The following is a 21,603-nucleotide window of genomic DNA, read 5'->3' as shown; positions in this document are numbered from 1 at the left end:
CGGTGGTGTGGGTCAAAAGATGGGCAAGGTGGAACAATAAGTGCTCTCCATTATCAAAACATCACTATGTTTCAAAAGGTGCTTCCTGACTCATGTGTTCGTCTGCTGCCAGTACGCACGAGTGTCCACCGACACGAGCCCGGAGGTCCTGTACCGCTTGCTGACCGAGCAGTGGAAGCTTTCCCCTCCAAACTTACTGATCTCGGTGACCGGAGGAGCCAAGAACCTATATCTGAAGACTCGTCTGAAGAAGACGTTCCACAGAGGTCTCATCAAAGTGGCCCAGACGACAGGTCAGCAACCGCGATGTTCAGACGCGACATGCTTCAAAGTCTGTGACAGGCTCCATAAAGATTCCTGCAGCTCAGAACAGCAGAAACCATGAAAGCTACAACTTCAGTTTTTACTGCCATTTTCTATAAATCAGCATTTAGAGAGTCCGCCTGTTTTTTTTTTGTTTTTTTTTTCTGCTTGTTTTGTTCCGTATGCCGGACCGATGGACGTGTTGTGCGGTGGGCCCGCTGCGCCTCACACAGGTGCGTGGATCATCACCGGCGGCACTCACACCGGAGTCATGAAGCATGTCGGCCAAGCGGTGAGGGATTACGCCCTGAGCAGCTCCATGCACAGCCAGATCGTGGCCATCGGAGTGGCGACGTGGGGAGTGATCCACAACCGGGAGGCGTTGGTGCATCCAGAGGTCAGATAAACACATTTACTTCTCTTTTTTCGGCGATGAGATCGATCAGAATTCTGACGTGCTTCCTGAGAGTTTCCATCTCTGCCTCTCTGCAGGGCTGTTTCCCCGCCCACTATTTAATGGACACCAAGGGCCAAGGTAGACTCTCCTGTCTCGATAACAACCATACCCACTTCCTTCTGGTGGATGATGGGACCCACGGGAATTATGGGGCGGAGATCGAATTACGGAGCCATCTGGAGAAATGCATCTCTGGGAAACGTCTTGAAATCAAAGGTTAAAAATAATCACTGCGGTACCCAAGAAGTCCGAAAAGTCACAACAGATAGCATCTCAACAGTGACTTCTTTTTATCTGTTGCGACTCTCCAATTGATGTTTTTGTTGTCTGAACCCGCAGAGAGCGACGTGACGATCCCCCTGGTGTGTGTGGTTCTGGATGGAGGTCCAGGCACGCTCAATGTGAGTCAGCAATTTTCTGGCCTCTTCGCCTTGGTGCATCTCCTGTTTATGTGTGTGTGTGTGAGACTCTGGTGTGTTTCTCCCTCTCAGACCATCCACAACGCCATGTTAAACGGCACGCCGTGCGTGATCTTGGAGGGCTCTGGCAGGATAGCGGACGTGATCGCTCAGGTGTCAGGGATGGACATTTCCAGGGTCACCATCAGCCTCATCCACCGGCTGATGAAGAAGTTCTTTGGTCAAGAGTATGAGAACTTCGAAGAGCTTCAGATTATAGAGTGGACCAAGAAGGTGCGCGTAGGGAGGGTCTACTTGATCCAGTGACGTCTGTCAATCACGTCATTTCCTGTGATTTAGTTCGTTTTCTGTTTCAGATTCAGGACATCATTAGGAAACCTCACTTGCTGACAGTTTTCAGAGTGAGCCAGGACAGTCACGGGGACGTAGATGTGGCCATTCTTCAGGCATTACTCAAAGGTAAGTATGAGTATTTTAAAAAGGGGCTCGGTGCATGAACGGACAGACTAAAGGGATACGGCTGTGCTATATTGGTCGCCGATTTGTTTTTGTTTTGTTTTTGAATGCCAGAAATGTATATTTGTAAATTTTGAGTCGTTATATTGGTTTCCCGGGTGAAAATAAATGCGTGAAATGGGTATTTATTTGTTTTTGTTAAAGCTAGGGTCGATGATCTTGGAAAACTAGCATGTAGCACGAATGTAGCATCTCCCCAAGGCTCCGCCCAGCTCCCACCCCATTGGAGGAGCTCCCGTTGGGAGCGAACGCACTGGACGCGGAAGCGCCACGCGCACGGAGTTTGTGATCGCTTCCAATGTTATTAACCTTTCTGACTGCCCGCACACAACGCGCATAGGAGCGCAGCGCGCCCGCTCCGCGCCCCCCGCTCCGCGCGCCCGCTCCGCTTCCTTCTATTTTTCACGCCGAGAGCTCCTTGGCAACGCGCGCACGCTCTGAACCAGAGCCAGTGCACGCCATTGAAATGTACACGCAGGGGGCTGGTAGAACGGCGAAGGGATTTGATTGGTTTCTTAAGAGCGGTCCGCGCGATACGATTGGTCGGAGTTTCTACACTCCTGTGGCCGCTACAGTGGTCAGATTTTTTCCGCACTTTTTTCCGTCCACATAATGTATTGACTTCTCCCAGGGGGCAAGGAGCATTTCACTCAGTATGACAAAAAATGCTTTTGGACAACATCGTCTACCCTAGCTTTCAGTTGCCTAATAATTATGCACAGTAATAGTCACCTTCACACACAGATATCCTCCTAAGATACTGAAACTTAAAAAGCCCCACTCCAACTTCCAAAAATGGTCAGCTTTGATATTTGAGTCTTTTGTGCTCATTGAGAACATATTTTTGTTCAATAATAAAATTGATCCTCAAAAATACAACTTGCGTAAAAATTCTGCACACCCTGTACACCCTCCCCTCAGCTTCGAGGCACATCGAGTCACTGGGAGTGGAGAGCTGGAAGAGGCAGCTGGAGCTGGCTATAGGCTGGAACCGAGTGGACATCGCCGAGACTGAGATCTTTACTGAAGAGAGCCAGTGGAAGGTGGGTCAACCTGTTACACACAACACTATCATCTGTGTAAGACAAAAAAAAAACAAAAAACAAACTCAGTGTTAACAGCTGATGTTAACATATACTCACTGGCCACTTTATTAGGTACACCTGTCCAACTGCTCGTTAAGGCAAATTTCAAATCAGCCAATCATATGGCAGCAATTCAATGCATTTAGGCTTGTAGACATGGTCAAGATGATCTGCTGCAGTTCAAACCAAGTATCAGAATGGGGAAGAAAGGTGATTTAAGTGACTCTAAATGTGGCATGGTTGTTGGTGCCAGATGGGCTGGTCTGAGTATTTCAGAAACTGCTGATCTACTGGGATTTTCACGCACAACCATCTCTAGGGTTTACAGAGAATGGTCAGAAAAAGAGAAAATATCCAGTGAGCTGCAGTTCTGTGGGTGAAAATGCCTTGTTGATGCCAGAGGTCAGACGAGAATGGCCAGATTGGTTCGAGCTGATAGAAAGGCAACAGTAACTCAAATATCCACTCGTTACAACCAAGGTATGCAGAAGAGCTTTTTTGAACACACAACATGTTGAACCTTGAGGCAGATACGGTACAGCAGCAGAAGACCACACCGGGTGCCACTCCTGTTGGCTAAGAACAGGAAACTGAGGCTACAATTCGCACAGGCTCACCGAAATTGGACAATAGAAGATTGAAAAGACGTTGCCTGGTCTGATGAGTCTCAATTTCTGCTGCGACATTTGAATGGTAGGATCAGAATTTGGTGTCAACAACATGAAAGCATGGATCCATCCTGCCTTGTGCCAATGACTCAGGCTGCTGCTGGTGGTGTAATGGTGTGGGGGATATTTTCCTGGCACTCTTTGGGTGCCTTAGTACCAACTGAGCATCGTTGCGAACGCCACAGCCTACCTGAATATTGCTGCTGATCATGTCCATCCCTTTATGACCACAGTGTATCCATCTTCTGATGGCTACATCCAGCAGGATAATGCGCCATGTCGTAAAGCTCAAATCATCTCAGACTGGTTTCTTGAACATGACAATGAGTTCACTGTACTCAAATGGCCTCCACAGTCACCAGATCTCAATCCAATAGAGCACCTTTGGGATGTGGGGGAATGGGAGATTCGCGTCATGGATGTGCAGTCGACAAATCTGCAGCAACTGCATGATGCTAATGCTATCATATCAATATTGACCAAACTCTCTGAGGAATGTTTCCAGTACCTTGTTGAATCTATGCCACAAAGAATTAAGGCAGTTCTGAAGGCAAAAGGGGGTCCAACCGGGTGCCAGCAAGGTGTACCTAATAAAGTAGCCAGTGAGTGTGTATAAATAATGTGGTCATCCCATAAGTCAACATATGAATGAAATTATGTTTATGAAGTCAATATTACTGATAGATGTTGCTTGTTACTGCTCTGTTTAACTAATATAGGATAGGTTCAAAACAGACTAGCTTCATCATTTTTAAAATATTCATTAGTTACAGACTGCATCTTTAAGAGTCCATCCATAATAATTAAACTATCTAAATTAAATAAGTGCTATGTATTAATTGGAGAAACACTGTTTTATGAGAGTAGAATGTCACCACTGATTGCGATGCCTTATTACTAATGAGATACCTTTAACTTCAATTCATTTATATTCTATCTTTATAAGTAGCAAACTTTGAAATTTCACACTGAGCAAAGAATCACTTTGTGCAAGCATTTGTCAATATTTCAAATGAAATCAAATACAAAAGAAACGATTACCTCTGGAGGAAGAAAAGTACTAGGAAGTCGAATTATAAATCATAAACATTCTAAAACTGCTCTCTCAGTCAATTTAGTAAGTAAGTAAGTAAAATTTATTTATATAGCGCTTTTCACACAGTGTAAAAATCACAAAGAGATCAAAGACATTCCACAGTACATAAAAACAAGGAGATAAGAAATCATATATACAGTATACAGTATATTATATGTTACTGCCAAGACAACGCTGACTGGGGGGTCTAGAATGTCTGCTGAAACAGATGTGTTTTTAAGAGTTTCTTGAAAGCATCCACCGGGTCCAGGGAGCGCAGGTCCAGAGGAAGCTCATTCCAGAAGCGCGGCGCAGTGGATGTAAATGAGCGGTCACCCCTAGTTTTAAAATGAATATGGGGGACTCTCAGAAGGTTCTGGTCAGAGGACCTCAGGCTTCAGGTCGAGCTGTAGGGTGTGATTAGGTTTCTGATATACATGGGAGCCTGGCCGTGTAGAGCTTGGAAGGTCAGCACCAGGATTTTAAACTGGACACGGAATGCAACTGGGAGCCAGTGAGGGGATTTTAACACGAGTGTGGTTGGGGACCTCCTGTTGGTGCTGGTCAGCAGCCTCGCAGCTGAGTTTTGAACATACTGGAGACGATCTAGCTCTTTCTTGTTAAGACAAGTGAACAGGCTGTTACAGTGGTCCAGGTGCGAGGATATATAGGCATGAATGACCATTTCAAGCTCATTCTTAGACAACATCGGTCTGAGCTTAGAAACAGTTTCTAACCAGCTGCGTTGAGTGGTGGTCGAGTGACATGGCGCTGTCAAAGATCACCCCAAGGTTCCTCAGTTCAGTTTTGGTTGAGGGGCTCAGTTCACCAAGGTGCCGTGCAATGGTGGGGATGGCCTTGTCTGGGGCAATAATGAGGGTCCCTGTTTTTTCTGAGTTTAATTGGCAGCTGTTGTCTCTTAACCACTGCTTGGTTAGTGATAAGCAGTTTATTAAGGAGCTCAGTTTGTGGGCTTCAGAGGGCTTGAAGGAGCAATACAGCTGCAGGTCATCTGCAAATAGGTGGTACGAGACATCGCTGAAATGCTGGATTATCTGACCCAGGGGAAGCAAATACAGAAGGAACAGGAGGGGTCCCAGAACTGAGCCCTGAGGCACACCACACTGCAGGTTGGCTGGCTCAGAGATAATGTGGTTGGCTGACACACTGAAGCTCCTACCTGTCAGATACGAGGAGAACCATTGGAGCACTGGAGCTGACAGGCCAATCAGGTCCTGCAGTCTGCTTATCAGGATGTGGTGGTCAACTGTGTCAAAAGCTGTAGGACCAGCACTGTGCATCTCCTCGAGTCAGCTGACATCAGGATGTCGCTGGACACTTTGAGTAGCACAGTCTCTGTATGGTGGTGTTTACGAAAGCCTGACTAAAGAGTCGTAGAGATCATGCTCTTGTAAAAAAGATGTGAGCTGTTTCGCCACTATGTTTTCTAACATTTTGGACAATAATAGGAGTTTAGATATTGGCCTGTAGTATTTAAGTTCATGTTGATCCAAGTTAGGTTTCTTAAGTTTCGGTTCTAGGACTGCATTCTTGAAGGTGGAAGGAAACACACCAAAAGCGAGCAACAAGTTGAACATTTTGGTCACCCATGGTCCGATTACGTCAAAAACACTCACAGTGATCTTAGATGGTAAACCATCTACAGGACTGGAGGAGGGTTTTGTTTTCGTCATTAGTGCTGAGACGTCTTCAGGACATACAGGAGTAAAAGAGGACCAGACATGTAAAGGCGATTCAACAGGACCTGGACTTCACAAGGAAGGTGCTGGGATTTTGTCTTTTATGGCTTTGATTTTGTCGACAAACAAGGTCGAAAAGTCATTGCTGTCAGCCTTACAGTGCACAGGGGTGGCCGGTGAAGCAGGGGACACAATGGAGCTTATGCTGTCAAATAGCACATTGGGATTTTTCTTATTTGATGCTATCAGAGCAGTAAAGTATTTGGATCTTGCCTCCTTAATGGTTTTATTTAAGGAGGACATTAAATTCCTGAGATGTAGTCTATGAACCTCAAGTTTCGTGGAATTCCAAAGGCGCTCAGTTTTTCGACACAAACTTTTTTGGCTCAGGATGTTCTCATTTAACCAAGGAGATGACTGCTTTCTGGAGACATGGCTGTATTTTAGTGGTGCCACTCGATCTATAATGGAGCCACAGAGTGAGTTTAAACAGCACATAAAGCCATCAGCATCAGTGCAGTGGGTCAGATCATGAGTGTCAAATAGGGCACGGAGGACAGGAAATAGGACACAGATCCTTGAGGTGGATAAACTCCCTGTCTCTCTGCCATGTCTCAGTGAGGAACAGCAAGTCCAAGTTTTCATTGGTAAACAATTCGTTCAGAGAGAAGGATTTGTTTGCGATAGAGTGAGCATTCAGGAGACCAATATGACTACCTGATGACGTCACTGCACTCGGGTCAGCTGTGTCCAATGGGATTGGCCGCAGCCACCTCCTGTGATCACGTGGTGTCCGTAAGCCGACTGTTTCTCCGTCGATGTAAACACGGAAGTCCAGGATATTTATAATTTAATTTCTCTAACCAATCCTTTTTTTTTTTCCCCCAGTCCAGCGACCTCCACGGGGCCATGTTCTCTGCCCTGGTGAGCAACAGGCCCCAGTTTGTGAGTCTGCTGCTGGAGAACGGCGTCAGTCTGTGGGACTTCCTGCAGGACGAGGAAACCCTGTCCAAGCTCTACAAGCAGCTGCCCAGCTGCTTCTTCCTGTCCAAGCTGGCCAAGCGGGTGCGTGACGCCCACCGCACCAAGGGGAAGAAGGCGCTCGGCATCAGGGCCAGGATGAGCAGAACCCAGGGAGAAACCATCTCCCTGACCTGCGTGTCTGACGAGGTGCGCCACCTGCTGGGGAACTTCACCCAGCATCTGTATCCTCCCCACGGCCATGAACACCACAGGTTCAACATGCCTCTGGACGACATGTCGTTGTCAGCAGTGAGTGGATTTCTGTTTAAAAAACACTTTGGTTTTAAGCTTTCACTTGTGCAGACAGAAAGTCACATTTTTCTTTCTCTAAACAATATAATTCATACAAATCACTATTTCTCGTTCTCCTCAGCTGTCTAAAAATGATTCAGACTCCCCACATTCTATCAAAGAGGACCAAGCCAAAGCGCAGAGGGATCCGGGTCGGGACCTTTTCCTTTGGGCCGTCGTCCAGAACAACAAGGGACTGGCTGAAATCGCCTGGGAACAGGTTATTTAAAACATCTACACCAACTCTGAAAACACTTGTATGATGTGTTTATCACCTTATGTCTTTCTGTACCTGTACAGTGTAGAGACTGCATGACCGCCGCTCTGGCTGCCAGTAAGATCCTGAAGACCATGGCAGAGGAGGGAAGTGACGCAGACGAGGGAGCGGCCATGCTGCAGCTCGCTGATCACTACGAGAGACAAGCAATTGGTGTGATACACTCACGAAAGGTCACTGTACTGACAGGCATGGACTTAATGTCAGGTGTTCATGTGTGTGTGTGTGTGTGTGTGTGTGTGTGTGTGTGTGTGTGTGTGTGTGTGTGTGTGTGTCCAGGTGTGTTCAGTGAGTGCCACGTCAATGACGGGGAGCGGGCCCAGAAGCTCCTGGTCCGTGTGTCGCACTCGTGGGGGAAAACCACGTGTCTGCGGCTGGCGCTGGAGGCCGACGACAAAAACTTTGTAGCTCAGTCGGGTGTTCAGGTAGAGGAGTTTTACCACTCAGGATTGAGCCAGTCAAACACTGAGAATTTAAGAAAATCTGGGCATTTAGAGAACTTTGTCATCAAACCATTTTTCCATAGATCCTCTATTCAGTCTTTCATTTTTTAATACTTTACAGTGAAGACAAACAATCCTGGACAGGCTCACCAGCTGGCAGTGTCCCAGGTCTCCACTAGATGACAGACATGGATTTTCTGGAGTCTACTGATCACTTGTCTCTCTTCTAGGCTCTTCTGACTCAGATCTGGTGTGGGGAGCTTTCAGTGGACAACCCGGTGTGGAGAGTGCTGCTCTGCATGGTCTTCTTCCCTCTCATCTACACTGGCTTCCTGGTCTTCAGGTGGGTTTCAGATGAGAGTTAACAGCTTTTACTTACATTCATCCTCCTTATAAAATATCAGAAACACACACATCCAGTCTTCATGAATCCACCACATCCATCACTCTGATTTTCTGTTGTTTATTGACACTGTTGGGGTTTACGATTGGTAATTGGTATACACATGCGCCAGAGCGATAAAGCAAACACATGACAGATGCTAACTTTGAAAAGTGACTGTGTGAAGTGAATAGGCTGTAGCTCTGTCTACAAAGACACCCAGAGAGCGAAAAACTGGTGGACAGAGAGAGCAGAGTCTGTCAGAAGGGATGAGATGGTCTGCCGACAGAAATGAAAGTATCTTATCTCACGGGTGCCGCCCTGCAATTCAGAAACAGAGAATAAAGGCTAAATAAACTCAGATACTCAATGATAATGTACTGACGATGTATGTGCCTCATTTCCTATAAATGGAGCGGACACGGACATGGGAAGCATGAATCAGGCTGTGTGAAGCCAACAGGCTGTAGTGGAGTGCAGTAAAACTGAACAGAGCTTCATGCTGGAACTGTTATTGCTGCAATTTACTTGTTGAAAAGTTTTGTTAAAAGCTGTTTTCAAGGAATTTATTTTTTTTTAATAATATTTCATACATTATTTATTTGAGAATTTTATCAAAGAGGAGGAAAAACAGGAGGAAACGGGAGACAAAGAAAGAACAGAGAAAGAGCAAACACACGTGTATAATGAACAAACTTCAGTTTGGTTCACAAATAAAAGCACAAGCTTAACTTAACACACTTATATCTAAGCATGCCCAGGTCTCAAACCTTGTGACCACCTCCCTTCTTTGTCTTGAAGGGCCTGTGTGAAGCAGGCCGAACTGAGTGAAATGTGCATCCGGTCAATTCTGAGGTCCCAGCAGCAACACCATCGTCGTCCAATAATTCATATTTTCTTTCTGTTCATGAACTGTGTTTATAATCTACATGTGTCTTAATGAAATAGTGTTGTTTAACAGTGTCACTGTGAAAAAAAAAACAAAAACAAAAAAACAGTGTCACTGTGATTCTTTCTAGACGGGATGAGCTTATCCATAAAGATGCAGCCAAAAATGAGGAGATGAAGACGGTGGAGTCGGTGACAGGGAACACACTTCGAACTAGCGCTCATGTCCCGTAAGTTGACCACTGAATTATCTCACTGTGGAAAGTAGCAGTTTGTTAAATCATGTTTTGTGTTGAAATTCTGTGGCCTTTCTGTCCACAGCCTGCAGCGACTGAAGCCTCTGGGCCGCTGGGCCAAGCTGGTGTGCCTGTACAAATCCCCGCAGGTCAAGTTTTATGGGAATATTGTCTTTTATTTCGCCTTCCTCTTCCTGTTTGCCATGGTGCTGATGATGGACTTCCAGGACACGCCCTCTGCTGGAGAGCTGCTGCTCTACGTCTGGCTCTTCTCTCTGGTTTGTGAGGAAGTCAGACAGGTGAGGCACTGCAGGCTTCCACCATCTCTGGTGTCCTAACAGCACATCGAATATGTCTGGATTCATTGGTCTCTTCTGTCTCAGCTGTTTCACGACCCGGACGGTTTTGGGTTTCGGAAGAAAGCCAAGATGTACATCAATGAGCTGTGGAACATTTTAGACGTGCTCTCCATCATCGTTTTTTTAATCGGTCTGGCATTTAGGTATGTTTCCTGTGCTTAAAACCTTTCAGGGCAGAAACATTTTCCAAAATCGCCGGTTTATCTGTTTTTCTCCTTCAGGCTGACCAGTGGGCTGTTCTACGCCGGAAAAGTCATCCTCTGCATCGACTTTGTGGTCTTCTGCCTCCGTCTCATGGCCATCTTCACCATCAGTCGGACTCTGGGACCCAAAATCATCATCGTCAGGAGGATGGTGAGAGAGCGTCCCTCACACCAAACAAGTGATGCAGTGGTCGTGTGTGTGATTGGAAGAAAACAACTGGTCAATAAAGTCCGTCTCGCGAGTTGGACATGTGTCTTATTCCTCTGAGCCTCTGGTCTTGTTTTCCTCCAGATGATGGACTTGTTCTTCTTCATGTTTCTGCTGAGCATCTGGGTGGTGGCGTACGGCGTGGCCAAGCAGGGGATACTCATCCACAACGACAACCGGCTGGACTGGATTGTCCGCGGCGCGGTTTATGAGCCGTACCGCATCATATTTGGAGATTTCCCCACCAACATCGATTGTGAGTGGAGATGAGTTTTGTTATATGTGGACACAACTGTGTTTGTTTCAATGCAGGTTTTTCACCGCTGACTTTAAACACGTTCAGATTTGTTCCTCGACCTTTGACCTTTGCAGACGCTGCCTTCGAAATCGACAGCTGCACCATGGACGGCACAGATCCTCTGAAGCCCAAGTGTCCGGTGCTGAATGAAAATAATACGCCCGCCTTCCCTGAGTGGCTCACCATCATCATGCTTTGTGTTTATTTGCTCTTCGCCAACATCCTGCTGCTCAACCTGCTGATAGCGATTTTCAAGTGATTAATCCGTTTTCCTAAATATTCCGTTTTTTGGTTTTCGCTCTTTTATTTATTTATTTATTTATTTTCATATTTTATTTATAGCTTTTTTAGTTTTAGATACACACCAAACAACACACACATAACACACATCAGATGCCAGTTCAACAAAACACAAACGAAAAAGGCAGTAATAATAATAACTATAACATACACACACATACACGTGCATACATATACACATGCACACACACACATGCACACGAGCAAATATAGATATCCACACATGTGAAACATTCAAAATAGATACCAAAGCCAGTCAGTTCAAGCCATATTGAGAGAGAGCAGAAGTCTACACCAGGAGACCCCTGTGACTATAGGAGCAAGAACGGCGTGGGAATAGAATCAAAACAAGATAATCAATTTCTGATTTGTGCAATGAGGGGACCCCAGATCTTATAAAACACAGGCTGGGCTCCAGCCAAACAGTAGCGTACTTCCTCAAGATAAATGCAGGAAACCATATCATTTAACCACATTTTGAAACAGGGGGGTGAGGGCGACTTCCACTCTCGCAATATGACACGTTTAGCAATAACCAGACCAAATGCAAGGGCTTTTTGTGATGCTCTTGGAAAAGACAGGGTATGCTTAGAATGACCGAGAATCACCAGTAAACCATCAGGGAGCAGTTTTCTGTCGAATACCTTGCTGTAAAAATTGAAAACACTATCCCAAAAAATCCCAAGCGCAGGGCAGGCCCAGAAAAGATGACCAAGCGTCCCATTGGCAGACTTGCACCTATCACAGGTCGGAGATATGGTGGGAAATATACTATTTAGCTTAGTCTTAGAGAAGTGGAGACGATGAATAACTTTAAATTGGATAAGTTGAAGTCTAGCGTTAACTGAGCAATCTTTCACCCTGCCTAAAGCACCAGTCCACAGATCATCCGAAATATCCTCACCGATATCATTAATCCATGCCTCTTTAATATGTGACGATGGGACGCCAGGACGAAAAAGATCAACAAAATGAGAGATTAGATGTTTTGAAGTCGGAGATCCAGTCAAAAGAACATAAAAGTTATGTTGGCTGGGCTTAGACTCGAGTTGATGAAAAGATTGTTTAACAAAATCTCTAATTTGGAAGTATCAAAATAGATGATTAGATGGGAGATCAAACTTGGCCTGCAATTGTGAAAATGAAGCAAACTGATTATAAATATAGAGATCTGCAATAGTGGATAAGCCCCTGTCCGCCCAGCATGTGAACACTGCGTCCAGTAGGCCAGGCTTGAAATCTGGATTCCAGCATATTGGAGCATAGATGGAGGGACCCTTTAAAAGGAGCACACGCCTGATTTGCTTCAGAATTCTGTATGAATTACGTAGAACAAAACTGTCTTCGAACGATCTGTTAAATAGATTCAGATTAGAAAACAGGGTGGCTGACAAGGAGGCTCCAGTGAGAGACAGGGCGAAATGGGATTCAATCTCAGGCCACCGGGGGCATTGGAAGCTCCCCTAGCCGGACGACATCTGAGTATGGTTCCAGAAGACCCAAGCTCTGGCATTACAAGCCCAGTAATAATGCCAGAAATTCGGTAGGCCAAGACCACCGTCAGACGTAGGTTTCTGTAAGTGCAATTTAGAAATACGAGGCGGCTTATCGGACCAGATAAAGGGGAAGATAATGGAGTCTAAGAGCTTAAAAAAAGCAGCTGTAAGAAATATAGGAACATTTTGAAATATATGAAGAAACTTGGGGAGTACAATCATCTTAATAACGTTAACACGACCGATTAAAGAAATGGGAAGTTTTCGCTCTTTTATGACCACCGTCTACCGTCACTGTACTCTCTCCTGACAGCTTTACCTTCGAGGAGGTCCAGGACAACACGGACAGGATCTGGAAGTTTCAAAGATACGAGCTGATAAAGGAGTACCACAGTCGTCCGGCGGCCCCTCCGCCCTTCATCATCTTCAGTCATCTCTACCTCTTCATCAGGGCCGTGGTGCTGCGGAAGCCTTCCATCGTATACAGAGAGTTCAGTAAGTTAAAGGTTAGCTAGCCTCAGCATGTTGGTAAAAAAAAAAAAACAGTTAAATGAAATAGATACTGATTAACATTATGACTGAGAGGTAAATTATTTTACACTGATTACCAGCACAAATCCTCACCTTCGCAGAGAAAGGCTGAGCGAGCTACTCAGTCTTGGGCACATGATCTCAATCTTATGTTTTCTTGTGATGTCGGACAATCAAAGTTACATCAGAATTTAAAGACATATTCAAGGATTCTCCGCTAATTTTGTACAACATGGCCGATTTGCCATTTTTGGAGCACTGCGCATGTGCTGCTCCCTCCGCATGAGGACTGTGGGGAGCGCGCACGTCAGCCGCATGTCAGTTTGTTTACATCAGCGCAGCTGGAGCATCGTCTTTCCGCATAGGATTAAAACACATTTGTAATCATGTCGGACTCTTCTTCCAATCATACATAAGAATACGATCCGTAAAGTAGTGTCTTACGTGTTTATGCAACAGAAACACATTTGAATGGGATAATAAGCATGTTAGCTGTCCAGCAGAAACTTCCCCACGTTGTGATGAGTCCGAAATCCCGTTTGTGCTTTGAATGTCCGCCACCTCGTAAAGGAATCTCCGAGTAAAACACAGGCTTTGCCTTTCTTTTCTATGGCTTTTTTTCTATCCCCTGCCATTTCAAACAATGTTCTTTTTTTGCGGCTAGCCATCTTCGGAGGTGTTCGCGGGAGGAGCAAGCCACTTCTGAATGAGCCGCGATGGTCGCTCCCATGTCACTTCCTAAACAATGCCCTGCGCATGCGCGGCTCGAAACCAGAGCGCGCACAGAGGCGGAGACTCGACAGGATATGTCATCATGCAAACGCATTCCCACATTGATTGGCATTATGACTGCCCAATTACGATTTGGAACCATACAACGCTGATTGGTTCTAAGGATCCTCCAGTATGTCTTTAAATCAGAAGAAAATTTGTCTCTCTTCTTTAGTTTTCCTAGTATTTGGTTACAATGATGAGTAATTTTTTTCACTACTCTGCCACATCGGAGGAGGACTACCGGTCAGCCTCAAAGACATTCTGGCAAACCGTCCGGCGCCTCAGGAGGGGAAAGCAGGTCTCTACAAACACTGTTTACAGTGGAGGTGGGGAGTTGCTGACCTCAACTGGAGATATCATAGGACAGTGGAAGAAATACTTCGAGGACCTCCTCAATCCCATCGCCACGTCTTCCGTGAAGGAAGGAGAGGCCGAGGTCTCAGAGGTGGACTCGTCCATCACCCAAACCGAAGTCACCGAGGTGCTTGGTAAGCTCCTCGGTGGCAAGGCACTGGGGCTGGATGAGATTCGCCCAGAGTACCTTAAAGGGACTTAAGGCAAGATTTGTGAAAAACTACGCATACATTTCCAGTTTATTCAATGCTAATGGACCCTGAAGCATTAAAAACCTAAAATAACAGGCCAATCCGCGTATCTGTCTGTTGCCGTAATAGGCTGTGTGCCAAATAATTTTGTTGCAGTTCGGGGTCTGAATTTCCCGCGCAATCGTGGGGATGTGACGTAAATTGACGCTGTATGCGCATTGCTGAACAGGAAGAACATGGCCGCCATGGACACGGACTCAAACACTGCTGGGATCAGAGGCGGGGTGGCCATCGGGAGGTTTGGGAGGTTTCCCAAACGGTCGGCGTGTTCCGGGTGTATCCCCCCCACCCCCCTCCCGTCATGGCCCGTGTGCGTGTCCGCTCTCCTGGTATATTATATATTTGCTCCCGGTCTGCGAATCGAAGCACGGACAATCTGTCAAGTGTTTGTGTGCACTCCAGTGCCTCCTTGGCTGGTGGCTACAGTTACCCACAGCGCCTATCGCGGCAGCACTGAGGTAAATTTTATAAAGTTGCCTTAAGTCCCTTTAAGTCTCTAGATGTCCAGGGATTGTCTTGGTTGACACATCTCTGCAACATCGCGTGGAGGTTGGGGACAGTGCCTCTGGATTGTCAGACCGGGGTGGTGGTCCCCCTTTTCAAAAAGGGGGACCGGAGGGTGTGCTCCAACTATAGGGGGATCACACTCCTCAGCCTCCCCGGTAAAGTCTATGCCAGGGTACTGGAGAGGAGGACTTGACCGATAGCTGTACCTCGGATTCAGGAGGAACAATGCGGTTTATGTCCTGGTCGCGGAACACTGGACCAGCTCTATACCCTCCATAGGGTGCTCGAGGGCTCATGGGAGTTCGCCCAACCAGTTCACATGAGTTTTGTGGACTTGGAGAAGGCGTTCGACCACATCCCTCGTGGTGTCTTGTGGGTGGTGCTTCGGGAATACGGAGTCTGGGCCCCTTTGTTAAAGGCCGTCCGGTCTCTATATGATCGGAGTAGGAGTCTGGTCCACATTGCTGGCAGTAAGTCGGACCGGTTCCCGGTGCATGTTGGACTCCAGCAGGGCTGCCCTTTGTCACCGGTTCTGTTCATAATCTTTATGGACAGAATTTCTAGGTGCAGCCAGGGGCTGGAGGGGGTCCGGCTCGGGGACCACAGAATTTCATCTTTGCTTTTTGCAGATGATGTTGTCCTGTTGGCTTCATCGAACCCGGACCTACAGCATGCACTGGGGCGGTTTACAGACGAGTGTGAAGCGACAGGGATGAGGATCAACACCTCCAAATCTGAGGCCATGGTCCTCGACTGGAGGAAGGTGGCCTGCCACCTCCAGGTCGGTGGAGAGACCCTAGCCCAGGTGGAGGAGTTTCAGTATCTTGGGGCCTTGTTCATGAGTGGGGGACGGATGGAATGTGAGATTGACAGGCGAATCGGTGCAGCGGCTGCAGTGATGCGGTCGTTGTATCGGTCCGTCGTAGTGAAGAGACCTGAGGGACCTGAGCCGAAAGGCGAAGCTCTCAATTTACTGGTTAATCTATGTTCCCACCCTCACCTATGGTCATGAACTTTGGGTCATGACCGCAAGGACAAGATCCCGGATACAAGCGGCTGAAATGAGTTTCCTTCGTAGGATGGCTGGGCGCTCCCTTAGAGATAGGGTGAGGAGCTCAGTCACCAGGGAGGAGCTCAGAGTACAGCCGCTACTCCTCCACATCGAGAGGGACCAGCTGAGGTGGCTCGGGCACCTCTTTAGGATGCCTCCTGGACGCCTCCCTGGGGAGGTGTTCCGGGAGGAGACCCCCAGGGAAGTCCTGGAGAGTTCTCGGCTGGCCTGGGAAAGCCTTGGGATCCTCTTGGAAGAGCTAGAGGAAGTTCCTGGGGACAGGGAAGTCTGGTCATCTCTGCTTAGACTGCTGCCCCCGCAACCCGGTCCCGGATAAGCGGTGGAAAATGGATGGATGGATGGATGGATGGATGGATGGATGGATGGATGGACTCTGACACATTTGAGATGCAATGCCATGAATTGAAACAGAGAAATATTCAACTTTCCACATGTCCACATATCTGCAGAGCTCCATCTGATCTGATGGCGAACAAACAGATCACAGTTTCTTAAATCAACACCAGAAAACTCAACAAAATGTACAAAAATTCTACAAAAGCAGTTTTATTTACTCACCATATCATCTGTTTCGCATGTCAGATTTTGCCAAAAGGGAGAATACCATTCCATTTTTGGACAGTAGTGCATTTGGACAACTTTTATTTACTAATTCCAGTGATGATCAACAACTTTGTATGATGCTATAACATGCAGAATTCTTGTATTTAAACTGATGACTGCAGTAAAATGTTGGCAGAAGTCATGTGATCACACTCTTACTCTGTGCTGATTTACAGTTAACACTGTAGACATGAGAGCCCTTTTCCCCTCGTGCTGTTGAGGCAGTACAAACCGAGATCTCAGCACAATAAGCCAGTTTGACTCAGCCCCTGTCCGTCTGGTTCCTGTCTGTCAGGCTCTGCATCGTGTGTGTGCAGATTTTACAGTCTGTCGGTGATCCGATGCTGTCTTTCAGAGAACGAGCTGTCTCAGATCGAGGACGAGGAGCTGCTGTCCTGGGAGGCCCTGATGAAGGACGTATACCTGCAGTCTGCGCAGCAGGAGCAGAGCCAGAGCGTGGAGCGGCGCATCCTGGATACGGCCCAAAAGTAAAACCATGTCGATGAGTCTTGATGCCCAGCAGCTCTGGAGGGTTTGAACTGTTTGAGACATTTGGTTCCTCTCATTTGTTTACTGAGGGTTACCTCCATCAACGACCGGCTGGAGAGAGAAGAGGAAACCGTCTCCGCTGCCATGGCGACCCGACTGGCCCGACTGGAGGAGCAGGTTGTCGTGTGACTCTTGCTTGTTGTTGTCAGTGAAGTATTAACTTGCATCTGTAAAATTACACAGTCATGCCAAGAGAACAAGACCTGGAAATTAACAAAGAGAGATGACAGTTATTGGCACATATTGCCACATGTCTCCTGTGGGGATAGGAAAAAAAAATCATTGTCTTTATTCAAATCATTTGGTCTTCATCAGGTGATGCATTCGACCAACGCCCTGCAGTGGATTATGGAAAGTCTGAAATCTCAGGGCTTCTCTGCTAAAGAAACTCAAACTCCTGGTAAGTTATCAAACTATCATATCTCCTGTTTATCACTATTGTTGCTGTAATCTCACATGTTTTTGTTTTTTAATGCAACTAAGTTACAAGTCAAATAATCTTATTATTTGCACCAACTGCTGTTCGTCCCTGAAGGCTCAGCCGCAGCTGATGAGACCTCCGACCCTCTGAGGAGCATGGCGGAGAAAGAGACGGGCTTCCATGTGAAATGCCGTCAGGTTCACTACCCCAACACCAGAGTCACACGCTTCCCTGTGCCTGAGGAGAAAGTGCCTTGGGAGGTATTTCGCAGTCGATATCCAGCTTGAATTATCAGGTCTCTCTGCGTCCGTTTGATTGAGGAGGGTTTAATCTCTGCTCCTTCCAGGTCGGTTTCAGCTTATACATGCCGTCTGATGCCTCTGGGGACGGTGACGAACATGTGGATGGGTACGTCGAAGGGTTCTCCCTGAGCTTCATGAGGGCTGCAGCAAATCAGAATTATCAGAATTAGCAGAATATGATTGCTCCACAGTAAATAACTGATTTCTGGCATTTTCTTTCTCCCCACAGATCAGAACCAGAAGCCTTAGATAATTACAGGTTTGACTCTACATGACATACAGAACATATAACACTTGTGACCTTTCAAGCCTGATGTGTGGAAATGGATCTCCTCATATACAGGAACCCGGGCGGGCGGACCGGCGTCAGGGGACGAGGTGCGCTCAGCCGCCTGGGCCCGAACCTGAGCGTGGAGGTCGTGCTCACACGGTAGGGTCACGCCATGGCGTCCCAGCTCTCCTGAAAGCTGTGGCGTCGCTCCATGGGATCGCACGGCGTGATCTCAGGCTTTACATGTTTATTTTCAGCTGGCAGGACAGAGAGAGGTTTGTTCTGGAGTACTTGGCAGTTTGGGACGACGCCCGACGAACTCTGGAAATACCTGAAGTGAGTCCCATTTTTTTTTGATCACTACAGGTGGTTTTTACATTCATACCTCATTCATGTGATTTAAAAACCACCAGGGATGGGTCGACGCTGCCCATCAGCTACCAACCACTCTGAAGAGGACCATGGGAGAGAAGCTGTATGAGAAAATAAATGCACTGGCACTAGAGGGAACAAAGGTGGGTCTGTCTGAAAAGAAGAGCTCCGAAGAAGGTAAAGGAATGATAAAACGAGCGAATCCAATGAATAAAAGAGAGCAATAAAGGTGACGTCCTGGTGTTTTGAGACGGGTAGTGACCAAGTTAAAGTTTGTTGATAAAGTTCTCTGAGTGGATAGAAAGGATTGAACTTTGATCATGTGCAGTTATGAGACTGATGTCATGAACCCACCATAAATCCAGCAGAAGACTTGAAGTTTGTACTGCAGCGTTCTGCTGAAAAACCTTCCCTCCATACAAACACATTTCAAATCATTAAAATTCAGGCATCCATCTTTCATGTCTTTTTTAAAATATTATTATTATTATTATTATTATTATTATTATTATTATTATTATTATTATTATTATTATCATTATTATTAGTATTATTATTATCGCACCGTTATATGTTTTCCTAAATGTAAAAGTGATTTAAATTTGACTGAATGTACCAATAAATCAAATAACATTACATTTCTGTTTAGTTAATATCACATGTTTGAAACTGTAAAAGTTCACCTAAGTGGAACAGACGATGGTAGAGTTTCATGCAGCTGTTTGAGAATTAGTAACCACACGTCTGGAAGTGAACCAGATAACAGATCCATTCTATTCAAGAGAAATCAGGAAAGTTCTCAGTTACAAGAATCCTCACATTTAATGAAGAAATTGAATTGTTCCTTTGATCATCTTTTATCATCTCAGTGAGAATCTGTACTGCAGAGTAGTGGAGTAGTAGAAGATACTTTATTCATCTCTCAGGGAGAAAATTCAAGGTGTTCTGCAGCTCACAGTGTAATAATCACAGTACTAATAGAAGCAATGGAAGATAGATGAGTAATTAAGATGTCATGAAAACAAAAGCTTCAATCATAAGTTGAATAAGCATTTAAAATATAAAAATAACCGAGGCAGCACAGGTCAGCATTGTCTATGATGTCTTTTAATGTGACCCTTGTGTGGTTCTCTACCACAGAGTCCAGACACGCTCCCATACATCTGTGTTTCGTTGCCATGTCTACTGGAAATGTTATTGTTGAGACACATGAGGTGAAGATGGTGAAAAAAAATCTCAATAAAAATGCTTCTGGCTCTGACTTGCTGTGTCCTGGTTCTCAGGTGTTTGAGGGCTATGTGGACGACTGCAGGAACACAGATAACGCCTGGGTGGAAGCATTAGTCCTAAACATTCATCTGTCCAGAACAAGCGAGCTGTTGATGGACATCAACAACATGGTGAGAACACCCCAAGCAGCAAACGGCGATTTAATGGTTATTATGACTTGATGACTCATCAGACATTATGACGACTGGCAGGTAAACTGAACAATAGTGATCATTTAGCATGGCGCCTGTCAATGGGTGGGAAATATTAGTGATCATTTGTTCTACCAGCTCGTCATGACGTGATGGCCGATCTGTGTGTTTACCTCCTGTCTCCAAGGTGCTGAGCAGCCATGGCGCTCTGCAGTGGCAGGAGGTGAGCGGTAAAGCCCGACTCAGCTCAAACCAAAGAGAGTCGCTGCGAAAGGTCGCCGCTTTGCACAACTCGAAGTTCTGACGTTCAAGCGCCACGGCAGCTGTGAACGTGACTCCCAGTCCACAGGTCGACCCGTCTCTGTGGCCTTTAGTCGACGCTCATGGAGATGAACTCGAATGCACTGGAATCAATGATTAAAACAGACTGAAGACACTGTGAAGCCAGTGTGCCTGTAGATGCACTGAATGATTACACCAGATCACACGTGATCCTTTAATCATCCTCAGAGGCGCTTCTGTTACAATCAAAAGCCATTTAATGGAAAAATAGATATAAATAATGTAGATACCCCAGCTCCTAACTCCATGATTCAAATGTGGGAACCAGGGAATTGAAGTAGCAAACACATAGTTGCCTTGCACGAACCACACAGGGACGAAAATGCAATGATCATAAAAAAAAGACATATATTTGTAACACATGACCTGTGTGTAGAGTCTGATAGAAATCTTATGGTCAAAGGAAGGAAGGATTTCATACATCTGTTTTTTATTTGTTGGAGAAAGGCATGGAATTCCTGACTGGTAACGTGGCCGGGATTACCCGTGGATCAGTGGATGGAGCAGGTCAGCTTCTAATCCAGAGGTTGACCGTTCAATCCCCTGTACATATGTCAAGGTGTCCTTGGGCAATCGCCTTGCATGGCCGCCATCACCTGTGAAGTGTGTGTGCAGATGCTGTGGGAATGGGTAAATGTGATGGCTCATGTAAAAATACACTGCTGTTAGGGTAAAAATGGGCTGAAACCACCACGTTTTCATTTTCATGAAATACACTGAATATCCACATCACTGTAAAAACTGCTGAATGTTAATGTAGAAAACAGAACAAACTTATATTTACGTCATATATTTATGATAAAACAGGATAAAAAACTGCAAAGTGGTCTTAAATAACTGGAGGCATATAATAATAATAATAATAGATAAAGTATTCACAAGACAATGCATTCCTGGAATTATAAGAGAAATAAACCAATACTTGACATGAATGTAATGATGCACAGTTGTGACCAGAATCGCAACGCTTTTGTTGCCAATGCTATACTGTTTTTTTTTTTTATTTATTCATGGTGCTGTTGTTCATGTAAATGTGCATTTAACCTGCAAAATATGTATTTTTCTATCTGCGTGGCAGTAAGGTGTGCCTCCCCCTGTACTTAATAATCATTTTATAAAAGTGCCTGTTTGTTTTGGCTGCAGAGGTTCATGTGAGAGGTCTCAGCTGTGTGTGTGTGTGTGTGTGTGTGTGTGTGTGTGTGTGTG

The 21,603-nt window shown here is 45.8% G+C and overlaps 1 protein-coding gene across 1 annotated transcript; it reads left to right on the top strand.

Moving 5' to 3' along the window:
* Positions 1–21,358, top strand: LOC115403553 (transient receptor potential cation channel subfamily M member 2-like). Its single transcript, XM_030112497.1, has 31 exons — positions 1–28; positions 113–293; positions 537–700; positions 796–976; positions 1,100–1,161; positions 1,252–1,452; positions 1,536–1,638; positions 2,617–2,738; positions 7,112–7,480; positions 7,641–7,757; positions 7,838–7,967; positions 8,094–8,239; positions 8,488–8,600; positions 9,659–9,757; positions 9,849–10,062; positions 10,147–10,265; positions 10,344–10,476; positions 10,618–10,789; positions 10,906–11,086; positions 12,941–13,122; positions 17,075–17,207; positions 17,298–17,385; positions 17,584–17,668; positions 17,804–17,949; positions 18,036–18,097; positions 18,221–18,250; positions 18,335–18,421; positions 18,520–18,598; positions 18,676–18,777; positions 19,918–20,034; positions 20,243–21,358. Exons 1-31 carry the CDS (start codon positions 20–22, stop codon positions 20,357–20,359), a joined length of 4,044 nt encoding a protein of 1,347 aa, XP_029968357.1. The 5' UTR covers positions 1–19; the 3' UTR covers positions 20,360–21,358.
* Positions 21,359–21,603: the final 245 nt, after the last annotated feature.

Source organism: Salarias fasciatus, chromosome 16, assembly GCF_902148845.1.
Source record: "Salarias fasciatus chromosome 16, fSalaFa1.1, whole genome shotgun sequence".
Classification (NCBI taxonomy): Eukaryota; Metazoa; Chordata; class Actinopteri; order Blenniiformes; family Blenniidae; genus Salarias; species Salarias fasciatus.
Note: the sequence above shows the minus strand (reverse complement) of the source record. Positions and strands in the feature narration are given on the sequence as shown.